At 45.0% G+C, this 16751-nt stretch overlaps 2 protein-coding genes and 1 non-coding gene across 3 annotated transcripts in view; 1 reads left to right on the top strand and 2 right to left on the bottom strand.

The window, feature by feature from the left end:
• Window positions 1–8032, bottom strand: part of SACM1L (SAC1 like phosphatidylinositide phosphatase) — a 60545-nt gene extending 52513 nt beyond the window's left edge. Inside the window, exon 1 of the mRNA XM_060110714.1 lies at window positions 7878–8032. Coding sequence (XP_059966697.1) covers window positions 7878–7909 — 32 coding nt within the window. The 5' untranslated portion in view covers window positions 7910–8032. The remainder of the gene's footprint in view (window positions 1–7877) is intronic.
• Window positions 8033–8317: 285 nt separating this feature from the next.
• TRNAR-ACG (transfer RNA arginine (anticodon ACG)) lies at window positions 8318–8390 on the top strand. The gene has a single exon. It is a non-coding gene; the product is annotated as a tRNA-Arg (tRNA).
• Window positions 8391–11769: 3379 nt separating this feature from the next.
• Window positions 11770–16751, bottom strand: part of LIMD1 (LIM domain containing 1) — an 85105-nt gene continuing 80123 nt past the window's right edge. The window contains exon 9 of the mRNA XM_060109661.1: window positions 11770–15980. Coding sequence (XP_059965644.1) covers window positions 15843–15980 — 138 coding nt within the window. The 3' untranslated portion in view covers window positions 11770–15842. The remainder of the gene's footprint in view (window positions 15981–16751) is intronic.

Here is a 16751-nt window from a genome sequence, read left to right as displayed (position 1 = left end):
AAAATAATCTGGTGAGGTTATCAGAATCCAATAGGTATCAACTATTAACTAACAGAAGAGGAATACTACCTAGTTTCTTTCAAGACAGGGGATTTGATATCAACCCAGAGTCCTAGTTTCTATTAAGATGACACATATTTTGGAAGATATATCAAAATAGGCATGAGCTTGCACTCTCTCTTCTTGATCCCAGAGACCATGGACTTCAAAGCCTATTAAGCTTTGAAAATAAAGGCCCATGGAGATGTGTGGCCAAGATGGCAGAGTAGGAAGACCTTGAGCTCACCTCTTCCCACAGGCACACCAAATTACAACTCTTTACAGAGCAACTACTGATGAGAAAAACTGGAAGACTAGCAGAAGAGATCTTCTACAGCTAAAGATATAAAAAAGGAACAACAGGGCTTCCCTGGTGGCGCAGTGGCTGAGAGTCCGCCTGCCGATGCAGGGGACACGGGTTTGTGCCCTGGTCCAGGAGGATCCCACATGCCGTGGAGCGGCTGGACCCATGAGCCATGGCTGCTGAGCCTGCGCGTCCGGAGCCTGTGCTCCGCAACGGGAGAGGCCACAACAGTGAGAGGCCCGTGTACCACAAAAAAAAATAATTAATAAACAAACAAACAAATAAATAAATAAGGAAGGAACAACAAAACGGGTAGGAGGGGAGGAGAGCCAATGTAACCAAGACCCATACCACAGTGGGGGCGACCCACAAATGGGAGGATAATTACAACTGCAGAGGCTCTCCCCAAGGGGCGAGGGGTCCAGCCTCACATCGGGTTCTCCAGCTCGGGGTTCCTACATCAGAAAGATGAGCCCCTAGAATGTTTGGCTTTGAAGGCCAGTGGGACTTACTTTCAGAAGAGCCAGAGGGCTGTGGGAAATAAGAGACTCCACTCTTAAAGGACACACACAAAATCTCACATGCTCCAGGACCCAGGACAGAAGCAAAAATCTGAAAGGAGCCTGGGTCAGATTCACCTGCTCATCCTGGAGAGGCAGGAGGCAACTGGCACACCCTGGGGACACATATAGTGGCAGCCATCTTTAGAAGCTCGCTCTACCACAAGGACACTGGGGGTGGCAAGTGCCATTTTGGAGTCCTCCTTCTAGTTTAACTAGCACAAGGACCTGGCCCCACCCACTGACTTAACTGGCTCCATCAGCATCAGTACCGGGACACCTCAGGCCAAGCAACTAGCCAGGCAGAGACACAGCCCTACCTACCCACCAGCAGACATGCTCTCTTAAGACCCCTCTGAGCCCACAGCTGCCCCAAGACCCAGCCCTGTCCACCAAAGGGCAGAGGACCACCCCTAGACACCGGGATCCCAGTACTAGCCCCAGGATCCCCAGGACCCTGCCACCAGAGACCCTGGGACCCAGCTCAGCCCACCAGTGGGCTGGCACTAGACCTAGGACCAGCCTCACCCACTCATGTGTAGGCACCACCCCTGGGATCCCCGCCCCACACAACAGTGGGCAGACGACAGCCCCAGGACCACCGCAGCCCTACAGCCTGCCGTATCAGGACCCAGCCCAGCCCCCTGGGCCCGGGCTCTGCCCACCAGCAGGCCAACACGAGCTCTGGGACACCATGAGCTCTGCAGCCGGTGGACACAGCCAGTAAAATCACCTACATTCACAATAAGTAGTTAAGGGATACACGAAACAAAAAGATATAAAAGATGATATCAAAAGAGGAAACATGCGGGGTAAGGAGGAGGAGAGGAGCAAAAATGCAGGGTTGTTAAAATGTGTCTGACTCAAGAGATCAGCAGCTTAAAATAATGATAGACAGACAGACTGCTACATATAAACCTCACTGTAGCCACAAACCAAAAATCTATAACAGATATACACATAAACAAAAAGAAAGAACTTCTTTCAAGTGCACATGGAACATTCTCCAGGACAGCATGCTTGGAAAACGAGACTGCTAGATGCAAAAGGATCAGAATGGACTACTCTCTCACGCTATGCACAAAAGTAAATTCATAATGGATTAAAGACTTAAATGTAAGACCTGAAACCATAAAACCTCTAGAAGAAAACAGAGGCAGGATGCTTTCTGACATCAGTCTTAGTAATATTTTTTTTGGATATGTCTCCTCAGGCAAGGGAAACAAAAGCAAAAATAAACAAATGTAACTACATCAAACTAAAAAGCTTTTGCACAGTGAAGGAAACTATCAATGAAACAAAAAGGCAGCCTACTGACTGAGAGAAGATATTTGCAAATGATACATCTGATAAGGGGTTAATATCCAAAATATTTAAAGAACTCAAACAACTCAAGATCAAAAAAAAAAAATGAACAGGGACTTCCCTGGCGGTGCAGTAGTTAAGAATCTGCCTGCCAATGCAGGGAACATGGGTTCGAGCCCTGGTCCCACATGCTGCAGAGCAACTAAGCCCATGCACCACAACTACTGAGCCTGAGCTCTAGAGCCTGCGAGCCACAACTACTGAGCTCTCGTGCCACAACTATTGAAGCCCATGTGCCTAGAGCCTGTGCACCGCAACAAAAGAAGCCACTGCAATGAGAAGTACACGTGCCTCAACTAGAGAAAGTCCGTACGCAGCAGTGAAGACCCAAAGCAGCCAAAAATAAAAAAAAAAAAAAAAAAAAAAAGAACCACCTGAGTAAAACATGGGCAGAGGATCTGAACATTTTTCCAAAGAAGATATTCAGATGGCCAATAGGCACATGAAAAGATGTTCAACATCACTAATCACGAAGGAAATGCAAATCAAAACCACTATGAGATACCACCTCTCACCTGTCAGAATGGCTATTATCAAAAAGACAACAAATACAATAAGTGTTGGCGACAATGTCAAGAAAAGGGAACACTGCACTGTTGGTAAATTAGGGCAGCCACTATGGAAAAGAGTATGGAGCTTCCTCAAAAAATTAAAAATGGAACTACCATATGATCCAGCAATTCCATTCCTGAGTAATTATCTATAGAAAACAAAACACTAATTAGAAAAGATATATGTACCCTTATGTTCAATGCAACATTGTTTACAAAAGCCAAGATATGGAAGCAACCCAAGTGCCCATCAATAGATGAATGGATAAAAAACATGTGTGAGATACACACACACACACACACACACACACACACACACACACACACACACAACAGAATATTACTCAGCCATAACAAAACAATGAAATCTTGCCATTTGCAACAACCAATGGACTGACAGGGTATTATGCTAAGTAAAATAAGTCAGAAAGAGAAAGACAAACACTGTATGATTTCACCTATACATGGAATCTAAAAAACAAATGAACAAACAAAACAGAAGCAGAGTTAGAGTTACAGAGAACAGAGGGTCGCCAGAGTGGAGGTAGGTAGGGGAAGGAAAGGAATAGGTGACAGAGATTAAAAGGTACAAACTTCCAGTTATAAAACATTATAAATAAGTCAAGGGTATGAAATGTACACTGTGGGAGATACAGTCAATAACTATGTAATATCTTTGTATGATGACATATCATAACAAGACTTATCATGGTGACCATTTTTAAATGTACAAAAATACCAAATCACTATCCTGTGTACCAAGAATTAACATAGTATTGTAGGTCAATTACACTTCAAAAACAAACTCATAGGGCCTCCCTGGTGGCGCAAGTGGTTGAGAGTCCGCCTGCCGATGCAGGGGATACGGGTTCGTGCCCCCGTCTGGGAGGATCCCATATGCCGCGGAGCGGCTGGGCCCGTGAGCCATGGCCGCTGAGCCTGCGCGTCCGGAGCCTGTGCTCCGCAACGGGGGAAGCCACAACAGTGAGAGGCCCGCATACCGCAAAAAAAAACAAACTCATAGAAAAGAGATAAGATTTGTGGTTATCAGAGATGGGTGGGAGGGGGGGTGGATGGGAGAGGTGGAATTGGATGAAGGCAGTCAAGAAGAGAGATGTGTGAGTAATCTGAATGTTCACTGTACTGTATAAACTACATATATCTTCATCACAGAATTGCTTAGTTTACATCTGATCTCAGGATTCTATCACCTCTCCCCTGGCTGACCTCACAGCTATGACAATCTTTTAAAAAGAAAGTCCACTTCTTAACTGAGGAAACAATGTTTCTTCAGATAGAAGCTGCAACCTGATTCACTTTCTGCCTTACACTTTTTTCACCTGACCTTTAAAAGGAAAAAAAATGTTTTAAATATTTCCAATCATGGATTTCTGTTAATTGTCTTGCAATTTCAAACTTACCACTGTTTGACATTACAAAGGCTTACACAAATGATTTTAAATGAAAAAAGGAGTTGCAAAATAGGAATATTAAGAACTGCCTGGATGTTTAAATAGTATAAATTTTAAATTCTGAACAAATCAATATTGTTTTCTACATCAAAAATCCATAATGAACATGTCAATTATTTTCAGTTGTTAAGTAACTCATTTCTATACCAGACATGTCCAAGGACTAAGGTGAGAGCAATCTGATGAGAAAAAAGGTAATTTGAATAATGCAATATAATGAAAAGATCATTGGACTCTGGGCCTGCTGTGTTCCACTGCCAGTTCTGCCATGGTTTGGCTGTGTGACCTAACTGTGGGGGCCAAGGGCAATTATCTCCCTGTCTTCAACAATGACAGATGATATATATCAACCTAGACTTCACAGAGGCACTGGAAAGATAATACCATACATAAAACGACTTAAGTTGCTGCTACTTCAAAAGAATACATTCCAAATTACCCCAGACTGTGTTTTGTTTTTTTGAAGTACTGGTAGGTGTTCTATACTGGAAAGTTCTTTTCATTTACTTAGGTGATCCACTGAGGACCTGTAATGCACCAGGCTTTACGTTGGGAACTGAGGACTAGAGAAGAAATCAATGTTAAGGTGTTTCTAATATGTTCTACATACTTGTAACCTAGTTGGAGAAACAAAGTATTTATTAATGACTTCATCATTTCTAGGCAGCAAAGTGAGTGGTTCAAACAGTGCTATGGCTCGATCATTCTCTCAGTCCTCGTGTCCATCAGACAGTAAGTACACTGCTAATGAATCATAAGAGACAGAATGTGAAAACTCATAGATGTTTGGTGTCTAGTTCCTGTGACAGCAGACTGTTATGGGAGCTCAGTGAAGGAAAAGACATTGGAAAAAAGGCTTCGCAGAGACGAGGAGTATCTGTTAAGTATGCTGGTTTCATCTACGCTCTTTCAGTCCTTATAATACTGTGAAGTAGAAACGTTCCCATTTTACAGATGAAAACCCGATTCAGAGAGATTAAATAACATGGTCAGGACACAAAGCAAATAGCAGGTGAATCTAAGTCTAAATAAATCTAAGTCTGTTCTGACTTAAAAAGCCTGAGTTGTCTCGGCTCTACCATAGATGTGATCAGCATGTAAAGAGGGGAGAGAGGAAGAAAACATTCTGGATAGAAAGATCAAAATAAGCCCAAGCTTGAAGCAAAAAGAGGGTGGCCAAGTCTGGTGAAAGGGAAAAAAAGGAAAAAAAAAAAAAAAAACCACTGGGCAGTTATGGGAAATAAGGTTAGGGGATAGATTGTGAAGAGGCTAGAATACAGGTGGCTAAGAAATGTGGGCTTATTCCTGTAAGTCAATAAAATGGAACTGGAGATTGTAAGCAGGAGTAGAGGATGAAACTTAGGGCATTAGGAAGGTGAACACCACAGGACAGAGATGGACTGGAAAAAATGTATGGCATAACACAGAACAAATTTTTAAAATCCCAAGCACTTCGATATTTAAATAAACCCAGTAACAATACTTTCATAATACAATAATCAAACTATCTCTTGTACGGATCTTCCTTAAAACGTATCTCTACCCACTTTTAAAAATGGCCATTATGTCCTACTAATTCTTATATGGGTCAGAAACCACTTCCACCTCCAATGCATCTAAAAAAGAATACACCTTAGGTCGGAGGCCACATTTTAAAACCACACCTCAGAGCAGCAAGGGCCAAAACAAAAGAAATAAGAGCAGAGACTCCAACTCACAAACTCCTTGGCAAAGAAAAACAAAGTTGTAAAAAAGTTGTATCTTCATTTACAGGAGCACTTACAACTATTTTTTTTCAGGGAAAAAAGTTAAGCACTGAAAAATTAGAGAATGACTTTCATATAACCCCAGATTTACTTTTTCCCCCAAACAAATTTATAGTTTCCACTTCTCACAAAAATCAATACAAAAGCATCAGCGTCACCACTTCAGTGCCAAATTTCCTTTCTCTTTTATGGATATAGAGCTTTTTTTTTTTTTAAGGTCTGGACTGGTGCATTTATTGCCTCCTTGGCAGTTATCATCATAACTCTCAAGTTCTCCATCCCATTCAATCTTTGCCACAGGAAAATTCGATTGCATTTCGTAACCTAACGCTGAGCGGCAATCAAGCCAAGGCTCCATATTTCTTAAACACAACTGAGACCTGGTGTAGGATCACATGAAAACCCTTTAGTGACTATCAGGTAGACAACAATAACCTAATTAGCCAACACAGCACACGTGACACTGGCCCCGCCAGTACCTCAGTCAAAGACACTTTCCTAGACTCATTCACCAACAAGGTGATCACCTTGTGAAGGGGAACTGGGAGAGAATAAGGAAACCTAACAAGAAAAATGTGGAGGGAAGTGCGCAGCTGGGGCTTTTCAAGGGAATTACAGTGGAGAGAAGTGGTAAGGGGGGTGGACTGTGGAAAAAGTAATCTTCTTTTATGCAAAGGATCTGATGTCGAGATGGCCTCACTTCCAATTCTGCAGCCCTTTTAACTGAAACTTCCAGAACGTTAAGTGAGCTTGAGGTTCTGGGGAGCATAGGAAGTGCCCAAACCACATCCTGATGTCCTCATATCCTTGTATAGGAAATGCGATACCTGTGCCTAAGTCCCAAGATATTTTAACTTATTTAGGGATAGATAAGCTTCTCAAAAATCACATCTACTTCTGCTGCCAAAGACTTTCTGAGATGTGGTCACTGGATTTTCAGTCTAGAGGTAAAGCATTAAACACAAAGTGAGTAGAACAAAGTTATTCACAGACAAGAAAAGCATAGGGGCTGAGAGTAATGCTAAGGGAAATACATGTTTTTGCTTTTGTTTTAAACCCAGGACAAACCCCAAACCCTACAAATACCTAATTTACAACTGTAACAACCAGAGCCTATTTCTCAGAGCCTCAAGAGCTTGGCTTTACCGAAAAGTCAATTTGCAATGCCAAAATTCTCGACAGTAGCCCCTGGCTGTCCACGTGGACTTAACAATCTGTTTTATGCTTGGGCGGTATAATATTTAAAGCCAAGTAAACCTTTTAGGACCTTAAGAGTATTTGACTGTACTTTAAATTTTTCCTGCATCCTAAAGACCGGTCAGAAAGGCTTCAATGCCCAGATAGAGAAAGGTTTATCCATTTGTGTGTGGCCTCTAACATGCTGCTATGGGTCCATGAAATAAGAAAAAAACTTCTCGTTTTCTTTCCTAAGCAATAAGGATAAATTTAGCCGCCACCTCTCCAAACAATAAAAAATAAAATAAAGTGGGGAGGAGCGTGCCCCGAAGGGCTGCATCCAAACGCCGAGCCCGGCTCGCCGGAAGACGGTGCGCAGCTTCGGTCCCCCGCCGTGGGCTCTGAGGCCGAGTTGAGCGGAGAAAAGCTGGCGGGACAGCCGCTCCCGGGCCTGTGGCGACTCGGGCGCGGCGCCGGGGGCGGCCGCGCCCGGCGAGTAAGGCGGGGAGCGCGCGGGGTTCCCACACCCGGCCCGCCGCCCCGGGACTCAGGAAGCCTCCCCGCTGCCGGCGGCCCACACCTGCCGCCCCACCCGCCGCCCCGCAGACCCTTTCGGGCAACGGCTTCCGGCCCGCGGAACTCACAGCTTCAGCCGCTCGTAGGTTGTTGCCGCCATCCTGCACCACAGCCTCCTCCCTGCTCTTTCCGCCCGCCCCGCCACCTCGAATACAGCGATACCGGTCACCCTGGCACGGCGGCCGCAACGCCCCGCCTCGTCCCACCTCCTCTCCCTGCCCGGCCGGGCTGCTCCCGAACGGGAGGCGGCCGTGGACAAACTTAGCGCGCGCGCTAGAGAACGCTAAAGGCGCAGTCCGACGCGGCGGATGGGAGTGCGCCGAAGAGCGCCGTGACGTCACCGCTGCCGATTGGCGGAGCGCATGGTTGGGGAAAGGCGGAGCCTTGGGAGCTGTGGACTAGCGCCGCGACGCCTGGTGCAGGGGCGGAAGCGCAGCGCTAGTGTTGGGGAGCCTGTTGTAGATGCGTAAGGCGTGATCTGTGCTACAGTGCAAGTCTTGTTAGTACGGGGCCAGTGGCGCAATGGATAACGCGTCTGACTACGGATCAGAAGATTCTAGGTTCGACTCCTGGCTGGCTCGAAGCGTACTTTTTAGCCACAACTGGGTTTTATGTTACAGGACGTCCTTAGGACTCTGGTGTGAAGGTTAAATACCTTGAATTTTAACGGTACTGTGCCCGAAATGTCATCTTTTAAGCTGTGTTTGGAAGCCGGAGTTGTGTGAGGTGATTTGTAAACTGCAAAGCGTCCTAATTAATGATGCACACGAGGAGCCTCTGTAAATGGGTTACATGCGGGAAAACACACCTAGAATGGTGATAGTTTGCAGTAGGGGGGCGTGCTGTGGCCCGAGGTTAGCTAGCGGATGACACAAAAGCGCATTTAAGGCAGCAGTTCTGGCCCTTTTTCCCGTGGAGCAGAACCCCTACGGTGACGTAAAAAGCGGCACAGTCCCAGTTTACCAGGATCTGGTGAGCTCTGGCTCTAACCTGCCCCGCAGACGCGAACGCTGCAGTGCGGCTGCGCGCGTTAGAGGTGGTCCGCAAAGTGATCGGAGTCTGCAGCCCTGTCCCTTGAGAGCTCCTGGTCCCCAGTGAATCGGGAAACCTTAGCACATGGGTGTTTTTGCAGTACGAAAACCCCAGGTAATCTAGTATTATATATTACCCCTCATTCTATTGGCGCCTGGGTGGAAGACCTGAGAAGGGCCGAAAGGTCTGTGGCGGAAAGGAGAGTCAAACCTGAAGAGTGGCTGAAACAGCCGACACTGTCCATAACTAATCATTCAGTCGATCAATTAATCTCTCCAATATAACGTTTTTTTCCTCCTGAACAAATTACAGGAAACTTGTAAAATACAGAAAAGTACTGGGAATCAAAAAAACGCAAATTCCCATCCCGAGATAATTATTCTTAACGTCATAATCCCCGCCCCCGCCGTCATTACTATTAACGTCATATTTTTCCTTATGGACTTTACTTTTCTTCCACACTTTTTAATATAAACCTACACACGTATTTTTTTCCAAATTTGGGGTTTTGTCACAAATGTCTTTGTGTTCTCATTTTGTCCCCTTAGCTTTTTGTCTGAGATTTATGGTCATTAAATATTCTTTGAAGATAACCCATAAAAAAACTAGATATTTTAAACATTACCCTCTTTGTTGGGAATCTGAGTTGTTGTCAGTTTAACACTTTTTTAAAAATAATGCTATGTTGAATTATTTCTGATTCTTATAAATGTTTAGATGTTGAATGATCAGAGAGCCATTTTTAAGGTCCATTTCATGGACTTTTTAAGACTTCGGTACATATTTTCAAGTTGCCTGCCAAAAAATTTAAACAAATACACATTTCCATCAATAGCATCAGTTTCCTTGCATGCTAACACTGAGTATTATAGATTTCATTATGATCTTTTTGCACTTTTCTTAACTGAAAAACGGAACTTCCTTTTACTTACATTACTTGATGTATATATTTTCTCTTGGTATATGTACTCATTTTCTTCTTATAGATTTGTTAAACTTTTAAATATATTAAGGATATTAATTCTTCAGCTATCGAACGCATTGCAATTTTTTTAGCTTACCTTTTATATTTTCCTTTTCCTTATAATATTTTTGAACAAGTAATTTTCACTTTTATATATTCCAGTTTACCAATATTTACCCTATGGTTTCTTCTGTTGCTCTTTTCAAATGGTGTTTGTATTGTGTTTCCCATGTACTTTAACCCATTTGTAATTTATTTTGTTAGTTGTCCCAATGGAAAGATAAAGTAAGTCTTAAAACCTGTGACTATTATTGAAAAATTAAGAGCTCTAAGCTCATTACTTGGACTAATTCAGTCAATTCCACAATAGTCCTGTAAGGTAAGTTCGGTTGTTATTTCCATTTTTACAGATGAGGGAACTAAATTTGCTTACGTTCTTTGAGCGGTTTGGTGGTGGAGCCCGAGTTAGAACTTGAATCCAGGCTTTTGACCCCAAAGCCACCCTGCCCGAGGGCTTATTGTACACCAGAGGGTTGACCACATGAGTAGACTCAGGGCTATTCCCTGTCTGGGTATAGATGGCAATCACATACCTTGGCTCCTCACCCCTTCTCCCATGCTAGTTAGCAATCGGGAGACCTCATCTCTAGTCCTGGGCACACCCTGGCCCAGACAACATTTCCCCTGACTACATCTTCATCCCTTGTAGCATCAGGGTCATAGAAAAACAGCAGCCTACATTTGTAAAATCGGAATAGCCACTCTCTCATTGCTTGCCCCTTCCCTCTGCAAGTCCTGCCTTCCTGTATGTGGTTGCCTTAAATCTAGAGGGTCACTCACCTCTGGAATTCTTTGGTCATAACCTCATTAGAAAAAACAGTAACATACACAAAAGGGAAGGAGAAAAAACGACCACCGTTTTGAGCATGACCTGAAAAGTCTCAATAATAAGGTCCCAGGTGAAGAAACTGGATGCTTGAAAGACGATTCTCCAAGGGTCTCTCACATTCCTACACATCTTGTGAGGGAGGCACTGCCTTACTTCCAGACTACCTTTTCAAGGATGTTTGCATAGTAAACAGACTTGGATGGAAGAGATAGTGTCCCTCTCTGGAGCAAAAGTCAGGCAGGTTTACTGCCCATTTATAAAAGATTGTGGTTCTCTAAGCTTGGGTTTCCTCTTGTAACACAGCCCACTGCATGTGCAGGTATCACCTGGCCCTCTTCACGGGGCCCTGTAGGAACTGGAGCTCAGGCAACTAGTGCAAAGGCTTACAGTGTGAAATGCTACTGCTGCTACTGTGAGTAATAAAGTGTCCTTTGTCCCTGACCCAGGAGTCTTATAACTTCTGCCAGGATCCACAAAACCATGGCATGCTAGCTTATTAGCTTGCCCGTAGGATAAAATGTGAGACCCTACACAGTTTCAACGCCCGAATATTCCTTTAAGAATCCAGAGCTCTCAGACATAAAAAAGAATGAAATAATGCCATTTGCAACTACATGGATGGACCTAGAGATTATCATACTAAGTGAAGTAAGGCAGAAAGAGAAATGACAAATATCATGATACCACTTTTATGTGGAATCTAAAATATGACACAGATGAACTTATCTACGAACCAGAAACAGACTCACAGACATAGTGAACAGACTTGTGGTTGCCAAGGGGCAAGGGGGTGGGGGAGAGTTGTACTGGGAGTTTGGGATTAGCAGATGCAAACTATTACATACAGAATGGATAAACAACAAGGTCCTACTGTATAGCGCAGGGAACTATATTCAATGTCCTGTGATCAACCATAATGGAAAAGAAAGAAAGAAAAAAAAAAGAATCCAGAGCTCTAAAAGACCAAATCCCGTTAGCAAAAAGCCCCATGTGCTTACTCCATACACACAAAAGAAGACCCAGTAAACATGATTATGTTGGAGATCACTTTAATAGTCTACAAATTAAGGCAGTTTTATTGTCATGATATTTGGAATAATTTTATAGTAACAGTAAATTTTTGAATAATTTTATAGTAACAATATTTTGAATAATTTTATGGTAACAATATTGTGAATAATTTTATAGTGACAGTAAAATTTTGAATAATTTTACAGGAACAATATTTTGAATCAATTAAAGTAAAAGAAGAGACACAGGGGAAAATAATTTCCCTGCAGAGTGAAATTTTCATACACTATATAGAAATTTCCCACATCTGTCCAGTTCTGGCTCAGAACAATTGATAGCTAACACATCTTCCTCATCTTTTTCCTACTGCTTTTAAAAGTTACTTCCAACAGTAACTGGGAAATTAGGACTCATTCCTGGCACAAAGGAGAACACAAAGCACTTGGTTTCCTGGTCGACAGTTTTAACAAGTGCATCGAGCAACAATGGTTTGGGGTCAAGTCTTGCACACATTCTTTGCAAGGGCACTAGCAGCCATCATAGCTCTCATACTTTCACACATGTGGGAAACGGCACACAGAAACAGCCTGCAAAGGAGTGTGAATTCCAGATCATTCTCTCAAATTCTAACATTTCTGTTTTTCATCTTGGGTAACTCAAGTCCACAGAAACGAGGTGAGGGCAGCACTTGAAAGCAATCAGAACTCCTTGATAGGGCCTCCCTGGTGGCGCAGTGGTTGGGAGTCCGCCTGCCGATGCAGGGGATGCGGGTTCGTGCCCCGGTCTGGGGGGATCCCATGTGCCGCGGAGCGGCTGGGCCCGTGAGCCATGGCCGCTGGGCCTGCGCATCCGGAGCCTGTGCTCCGCAACGGGGGAGGCCACAGCAGTGAGGGGCCCGCATACCGCAAAAAGAAAAAAAAAAAAAAAAAAAACTCCTTGATAATCCCACCGGCCACCCAGGACTCAGTGGCACAACCTCAATGGACTCAGCCGAAAGAGGCCTTCGCTCAAGCACTAACCACGGAGAAATGGAAAGTCCTGCCGCCACGTGCAGGCAATGACCCAACAGGACTCAATGCCCTTCTGTGTGAAAAATGAACAAATCACTCTCTACTCAACCACAGATGGGAGGATAATGTCAGAGAGAGAGGATCCTGCTATGACAGGCCAACCTGCATTCCTGGCTTTTCTCAGATCACTCAGGCCGTTTTTGAATGACCCTAGCTGGGCGGAAAAAATGACAAGAAAAAACTAGAGGGCAAAGTGAGGCAAGGGAAAAGGCTGGAGGCTGGCTTTGGCATCTGAAATCAGGCCATAATTCTTGTTTATCTAAAGTCCAAGAGTCATCTAGGGAACTCAAGATAAGGCTATCTGCTCTACCTTTTAAAACAAATGTATTCATCCTGGTCTACGAAGTGCTTGTGTGTTCTTTCTACATGCCTATAAATACAACCCCATTATAGCTCTATTTGGCTAATAATTTACAGAAAGTTTAAAATACCAGGTAAGTGGGCATCTATTCATGGCTTTTTTGCAAGGGCCTGAGGAGGAGACAAAACTGGTGGGAGATTCCTACCCAGTACCCTCTCCAGGGACACTGACAGTAAGAGAAGTTGCTGCTTAGATTTCTAGGGTGTCTAGAAATTCTCTTACTGTTCTTCTTCAGCAGTATAAAATATTTGCTGAGATATCAAAATTGCCCCAATCAAGGCCACTTTAAAAATTTCATTTAAAAAATGAATCAGATTTTTAAACTACAGTTATGCCTTGAACAACTTAAGGGTTAATCCTCATATAACTTATAGTCGGCCGTCCGTAGCCATGGTCCCTCTGCAGCGTGGATTCAACCAACCACAGATCTCGTGTAGTACTGACTGCAGTATTTACTACTGAAAAATATCCACATATAAATGGACCCATGCAGTTCAAACCCGTGCTGTTCAAGGGTCAACTGTTACCAATTTTCAAACAAATCCCTGCTACTTCTGATGTGGCTCCAAGGCAATTTTCTTTGCTCTGCTTGACTTGATAGTGGAGCAAAGGTGTGTCATCAAGGCCAGAAATAATCCTTGGTTGGCAGAGACAGGTTGAGACATACTGGCTGGCTCCATTTGCCCACCAGCGTTGCCAAGGCTGAGCCAGATGGTGTGCTGGGAAGGGAGGGGGGACCCCAGGGTTCACCTCCCCAGCCCTCTGGATTTTTAGCCCTCCTATAAACATTCATGGGTTTTTAGGAGGCTCAGCCTGTGAAAAGGAACCAATAGAATCACACAGCTTGGGCTGAAGTGACATCTGGCCAAAGGATTCCAGCAGAATGAATTTAACAAAAATGGAACAGACAATCCATGGTGCCCTTTCTGTGCTTCTTACAGGCAATTGCTACCAAATGAGTCAAAGCATGGTTTAGAGGCTTAGAACTGGGCCCAGTGAATAGTCTGAGAGTCCCTGTGCCTTTGGGTTCCACTGACGCCCTCCGAGGCCCCAGCCACCCAATCCCCTTCCTCTGGATGTGAGGTGAGGCGGCAGAGAGCAGATGCCAGCCGCCATGCTCCCAGCCTGGCTGGCAGTGGTGAGATGGTCCCTGCCTTCCTGCGACAAGGCCCTGGGTCCCTCCCCGTGGGCTGAGAAGCCAAATGCCAGCCAACCTTTTTCTCACACTTTCTTCTCATTGAAATACCCAGGGGTATTGACCTCTGGCCTCAGGAGTGTGACACAGGGCACATTTTGCCTCTTCAGTGCAGAGGTGGCCTTGAAATCCTGCCAGTAGGTGGCCCTCCCTTAGCCCTTGCCATCCCGGGGAGCCAGCATGATGAAATGCATAAGGCAGGAGCACCCGGTATCAATCAGATCTATTCCCAGCTGAACTTTAGTTAAGATTACAGTGCCCTGACCCACTGGTCTGACCTGGGTGAAGCCAGAGGTTCCTAACACACACTGGCTGAGTCCAGTGTGATGGCCAAATTCCTCCTTAATCTGAAGCTCTTATCTGTGAGGTATTTTTTGTGTGTGGGAGACTGAAAGTAGAGGGAAACAATTTTTACAGAAAGAAAAAGAAAAAAAAAAAGACAAAAGCAGTGTACCTTATACTGGTTTCTTCAAGCATAATGCCTGAATTGGCAAGAGAGAAACCTGTGAAATGAATACCATAACTTATGCTCAGGCACTCTCCCACGCTGGCTTTGAGATCTTACACACAAAAACTCTCCTCATTAATAAGGGGTCAGGTCTCAGTATGTGGGCACACTTCCCCAAAGTCCATTGTTCAAGAAGCGAAAATAGGCCTAAGAGGATCCCCACAAAAGATCCCGAGACCAGCCTTTGAAGAGGGAACTCTGAAGTCCCAGATTCTTGACAGCTCCAGAGGAAAAAAAGCACAACAGGCGGGCAAAAGAGGCCTGGCGCCTGCACCAAGTTCTCATCCCAAAGCACACTCTCCTAGAACAGGATCAATCCTCCATCAGGCCGCCAGCTGCCTTTAAAGGAGTGAAGATTTCCAGGGGCACACAGAATGCTATTAGGCTACAAGGAGAAAACCCCATCTCACTTATTCCAAACCTTGGCTCTGCTTTACCAAGTGAATTCTTCCTAAGATACAAAGCACACGTCAGAGCATCCCTCTTGCAATGATGCAATTAAAATTTGCAGCCATTCTACAGAAGAACTGAAGCTCTGGAGTGGAAGGAAATCTTAAATTATGGTATGTGTGGGCTGGGGGAGGGGTTGGGAGGGGGTGCTTGGGTGCAGGTATTTTCCGAAGGGGAGGGAAAGGATTGAACATATTGGCAGCTGAAATCTCTCTTCAGTGCAAACCTTTCCCACTGAAGTGTGAACTCTTCCCAGAGGGGACAGGAAGGTTCATTCAGTCACACTAATGAGATCTCCTGTCACATGCCACGCGCTTGCTGGGGCTTCTTCCTGAGTAATCTGATGAGGGTGTGGCAGCAGTGAAAGGCACATGGAAAATACATAATCCCAGACCAGCAGGGATCCCCTCCTTGTTTAAAGGAAAGGCACCCGCCTCCCCTCCACTCCCCCAATCCCAATCCGTCCCCAGGGGCGACAGGAAGTAACCCGCGGACTTCTCCTGGTGCAACCCTGGCTCCTCCTCCCCACCGTGAGGTCTGCAGGAGGCTCTGGCTAGAAGTGGTGCTGGTGAAGGGCTGTGGATGAGTGACCCTTCTCCAGCCTCTTGATGTGGCAGGAGTGACAGAACAGGTGGTCCTCCAGGGGGTAGCAGCGGTGACCATCTTCATCATTGAGCTCCAGACCGCAGTCCTGGGGTGAGGCAAAAATACCCAGTGGTGACGAAACAAAACAAAACGGACTGCAAGAGGGACACAAAGGCCACACACAGTCCCGTACAACCAGCAGAGGGCGCTGTGTGATTCTTTCCGGGCAAAAAAAACCAATGCCGGTGCGGAGACACGCAGCTCCAGCCCAGTGAGGGTCTGGACTGTACTGTCCAACACCGGCCACATGAAGCTCTCCGGCGCTTGGTATGGGGCTGGTCAGAAATGAGATGTCATGTCAGTGCAAACACACACACCAGATGTCCAAAACTTAGGGCAGAAAAAGGATATAAAATATCTCAGGAAAATTTTTTTCTCTCGACTGCATGTTGAAGCGATAACATTTTGGATATATCGGGTTGAATAAAAGCACAGTGGAGCAAGTGTCTTTACCTTTTTTTCCAGCACCTGGGGTACCAACCGACAGTGATTCCCACCTGTTTCTTCAATGCTGGCAGTGGGATCAAGCTATATGTCACCCACACTCATTGTTCTCCCTACCCACAGCATCACAAAATAAATCTCCTTCCTTGGGTGAATCCACTTAATTCTGGCTGAAATTCCACAAGCACTTAATGCGTTTGCACCCTTCACAACCTCTGGTTCTCCTGACAGTCATGGGGCACCAGTGACCCCTTCAGCCTGGGGTGTGACACCACAGAGAAGGGACAGATGGGCCCCACCTGCCTTTACACCAACCAGCGACACGCCTGTTGCCAAGGGGGTTTCTTCATGATTTTCAGGGCTCGGTTGAGAA

This window comes from Mesoplodon densirostris, chromosome 10 (assembly GCF_025265405.1).
Source record: "Mesoplodon densirostris isolate mMesDen1 chromosome 10, mMesDen1 primary haplotype, whole genome shotgun sequence".
Classification (NCBI taxonomy): Eukaryota; Metazoa; Chordata; class Mammalia; order Artiodactyla; family Ziphiidae; genus Mesoplodon; species Mesoplodon densirostris.
Note: the sequence above shows the minus strand (reverse complement) of the source record. Positions and strands in the feature narration are given on the sequence as shown.